We start from the raw sequence: 3,895 nt of genomic DNA, 5'->3' as shown, positions 1-3,895 counted from the left end.
TCCCAGCGTTCTGCTCCGTTCACTCCTCCCACCTATGTTTTAACCTATCAGGGCAAGCAGCTTCTTTATTTAATTAACCAATGACCTTCCTCCATCACCCTATGCCCCTGCAAGTAAGCATTTAGGAGCTGGAGGAAAGGGCTCAGGGTCTGTGAGCCTTGGAGCAGCTCTGCATCCCTATAAGTGAGCACTTTTGAGCTAAAAGTGTCCCCCTGTCCATTTGGAGGGGGCTTTGACTGAGTTTTGTGTGATGTATCTCTATAGGAGGGTCCGGGACCTGAAGGTGGCCGTGGAGCCCGCATTGTCTGGGTGTGTGATGGTCGTTGTTTGCTGGTATCTGGTTTTGACAGGTGAGGACTTAGGGACCACCATCCCTAGGCTTTATCAATTTACCTGATTTCCTTTTTTCCGAGGTCACAACATCTGTCAGCCAGGCATGATAGAGTACGCTTTAAATCCCAGCATAGGATCTCTGAATTTGAGGCGTTCAAGGACAACCAGGACTACATTAAATAGAGAGACCCCGTCTCAAAATAAAACAATAAAGTTGGGTGGTGGTACACACCTTTAATCCTAGCACTTGGGAGGCAGAGGCAAGTGGATCTCAGTGAGTTCGAGGCCAGCCTGGTCTACAAAGTGAGCTCCAGGACAGCCAAGACAATTACACAAAGAAACCCTGTCTTGAAAGAAAAACAAACCAAAAAGGCAATAAAATAACACAAAAATTCTGCCCAGCCCTCAGTAGATGTGTAGATAAATGGATTAGTAGATGTAGGCACTAACGGATAAAGAGATGCATTTGTCAGTGATTAGACAGACAGACTGACGGGTTGGCAGTTGGATGGGAGAAAGTGTTGGGGAGGGAATGTATGTTAACAGGATTCAGAGGGTGAAGCCAGGCTCAGGAACCCATGCCTGATGAAGACCAGGTAGAGCAGAGAACACAGAGCCAGGTGTGCAGGAGAGGCCTGAGGGGGGCATCAGGCACCATAGATGATGGAGCAGGGAGGCTCTCAAGAGAGGGCTCAGAGGAGCTCATCATTCAGGCTGAGAAGAAAGGCTGGGCTGCTGCAGCTGAGGGTGCAAAGCACAGCGCGAGGGGAGGGGTCCAGACGGAGGCGCAGACCAGGACAGATACTGGGGTCAGGGTTGTACGGAGGACGAGGAGCTGGGAGGCAAGGTGAGGCCCCATCCAGCCACATCTAAGGGCTGGACTCATCTCCCCTTGGACTGATGGCCCCTAGGCTTTCCAGCCCAGACAGGAACAGGGTCCCTGTGGGAGTTGTTGCCCTACCCCAGGCTTCTTAAGGATCTGTTCTACCCCTGACTCCCTGGCAGCCGAAGTGAACGCCAGCTGCAGTTGTACATGACTGATGCCCTAGCAGACGGCCCCTTAGCAGTGCTGGGTCTCGATGTAGCTCCTTCAACCCTGCTTCCAAGCTATGACCCTGATACTGGCCTGGTGCTTCTCACTGGCAAGGTTGGCTGGGATGGACTGCCTGGGGTGGGGGCAGGGCAGGGTCTGGTGTAGCTGGCTGCTTCCCTTCCATACCCCACCTCTGTCCTCCAGGGTGATACCCGTGTGTTCCTGTATGAGGTGCTCCCAGAGGCCCCTTTCTTCTTGGAGTGCAACAGCTTCACATCATCTGACCCTCACAAGGTGATCTCTTTTACTTTCTGTCCCCAAGTTGGACTGCGAGCGTCCCATGCCCCCTTGTGGTCATGTGCAGAAGTGCAGGAGCCAATGGGGGTCAAGGGAGTCAAGGTCCTGTCTAGAGAGCTATGCCCAGTAGCAGGTTTAGCTGGACAGGAATAATCTGAGAGTTTTGGGAGCTGGCTTATATTCATCCATTACTAAAAATTAAACTATATAAGGTTAAGTTATATGAACCGGGCATGATGACACAAACCTGTCATCCCAGCACTCTGGAGGTCATGAGTTGTGACAACCTGGGTGCTATAGTAAAACCCTGCTTCAATCAAGCAAAGACATCCAAGGGAACAAATTCTGCTTCATTTCCTTTTTTTTTTTTTTTTTCGAGATAGGTTTCTCTGTAGCTTTGGTGCCTGTCCCGGAACTAGCTCTTGTAGACCAGGCTGTCTGCTTCATTTCTTGCTTACCTTAATGTGGTATGCACATGAATTAAACTCATGCAGGAATGGCTTGTGGCATACTACTTTAAGTACTGCTTAAAGTGGGCCATGGTGGGACTTTGTCCTTTGTAGAATAGGCCAGTGGTACATGTCTGGTCTTTTCCCCATAAAGACTCGTTGTTCCCACTGGCAGCACACCACTACTGTCTTATGTACTGTTCTATTGCTGTGAAGAGACACCATGACCAAGGCAGCGAGAAAGGAAGTCATTAATTGTAGACTTGCTTACTGTTTCAGAGGGCGAGTCCATGACCATTATGGCAGGGGGAGTGGCAACAGGCAGAGAGAGAGAGAGCTAACTGTGGAATAGCATGGGTTTTTAAAACCCTAAAGCCCATCCCTAGCAACATACCTCCTAATCCTTCCTAAATAGTTGTATCACCAGAGGACCAAGCATTCAAATACCTGAGCCTATGGGGACATTCTCATTCAGACCACTGCAGCTACCGAAGGGCAGGCCGTGGTCCTCCTGGTCTAAGTGAGGGTGCTACCTTAGGGTGCCCTGTATCCAATTAGGAGCTCCTGGCTCTACTTTCTACTTCCTCACTCCTCCTAGGGCTTTGTCCTTCTGCCCAAGACTGAGTGTGACATTCGGGAAGTGGAGTTTGCCCGATGCCTGCGGTTACGCCAGACCTCCCTGGAGCCTGTTGCTTTCCGGCTGCCCCGAGTCAGGGTGAGTTTGGGTCAAGGACTCAATCCCTTCCTTTTGTAGCTGACCAGGGACCCAGGAATTTAGGTTCTTATCTGTTCTTTCATCCAAAGCTCCCCACTGTCTAGTTTTGGGAAAACTTCTATATTCTACTGAAATTTTGCAAAGCATGTGATTGCCAGTGTGGGTGAGGCCAGGTCTTATGGTCCCGGGCCCCTGGTCAGTGTCTCATGATAATCCCCTTTTCCTCTACAGAAAGAATTCTTCCAGGATGATGTGTTCCCGGACACAGCTGTGAGCTGGGAGCCAGTACTCAATGCCAAAGCCTGGCTGGGGGGTGCTAATGGACAACCCCAGCTACTGAGTTTGCAGCCCCCGGGCATGACCCCAGGTTGAGTAAGGGATAAAATGGGGAGACAGTGGGGGAGAGGGAGTCTGGACAGGAGTGGGAGGAAGGAGCAGAAGGTCCAAGTACAGTCCTCTGTTTCTGCTGCCACATAGAGACCTGGCTCACCTAAGGATGGCTGGACATGTCTCCAGACCCAGTCTCTGAACCCCTGGAGGGCAAGTCCTGTGGTTTATATTTTATCCTAATACACATGCATATCTAAATATACATACACATGTTTTGTATTCAACACATGTACCTTTTATTTTTTTTGAGACAAGGGTTTCTCTATGTGACAGCTCTGGCTGTCCTAGAACTCTATTTGTAGACCAGGCTGGCCTTGAACTCCCCAAGATCCTCTTGCCTCTGACCGCCACTACCTGACTCACATGCATACTCTTACAAATACATATTTTGGGCAGGTCTGGTGAACAGGGTTTTTGATACTTGTTAACGCCACCTCTCTGATCTCTGCCAGAGAATCTCCTGGGAGTTGATTCTAAACAGGGCCTTCTTTGATGTTTGTCCTTGCTCCACCCCAGTGAGCCAAGCCCCCCGTGAGGTCCCTGCCCGAAGAGCTCCATCCTCAGCACAGTACTTGGAAGAGAAGTCTGACGAACAAAAAAAGGAAGAGGTGGGCATGGGAGAGAGCTGTGCTGTGCTGTGCAGACATGGGAGAGAGCTGTGCTGTGCTGTGCAGACAT

At 50.3% G+C, this 3,895-nt stretch overlaps 1 protein-coding gene across 1 annotated transcript in view; it reads left to right on the top strand.

Annotated features, from left to right (window-relative positions):
• LOC101984360 (coronin-7) overlaps positions 1 to 3,895 on the top strand; it is a 61,520-nt gene that overhangs the window by 49,682 nt on the left and 7,943 nt on the right. Inside the window, exons 20-25 of the mRNA XM_013347033.2 lie at positions 265 to 350; positions 1,339 to 1,480; positions 1,571 to 1,660; positions 2,711 to 2,827; positions 3,059 to 3,194; positions 3,734 to 3,825. Of these exons, the coding sequence (XP_013202487.1) occupies positions 265 to 350; positions 1,339 to 1,480; positions 1,571 to 1,660; positions 2,711 to 2,827; positions 3,059 to 3,194; positions 3,734 to 3,825 (663 nt within the window). The remainder of the gene's footprint in view (positions 1 to 264; positions 351 to 1,338; positions 1,481 to 1,570; positions 1,661 to 2,710; positions 2,828 to 3,058; positions 3,195 to 3,733; positions 3,826 to 3,895) is intronic.

Source organism: Microtus ochrogaster, chromosome 7 (assembly GCF_000317375.1).
Source record: "Microtus ochrogaster isolate Prairie Vole_2 chromosome 7, MicOch1.0, whole genome shotgun sequence".
Lineage (NCBI taxonomy): Eukaryota > Metazoa > Chordata > Mammalia > Rodentia > Cricetidae > Microtus > Microtus ochrogaster.
Note: the sequence above shows the minus strand (reverse complement) of the source record. Positions and strands in the feature narration are given on the sequence as shown.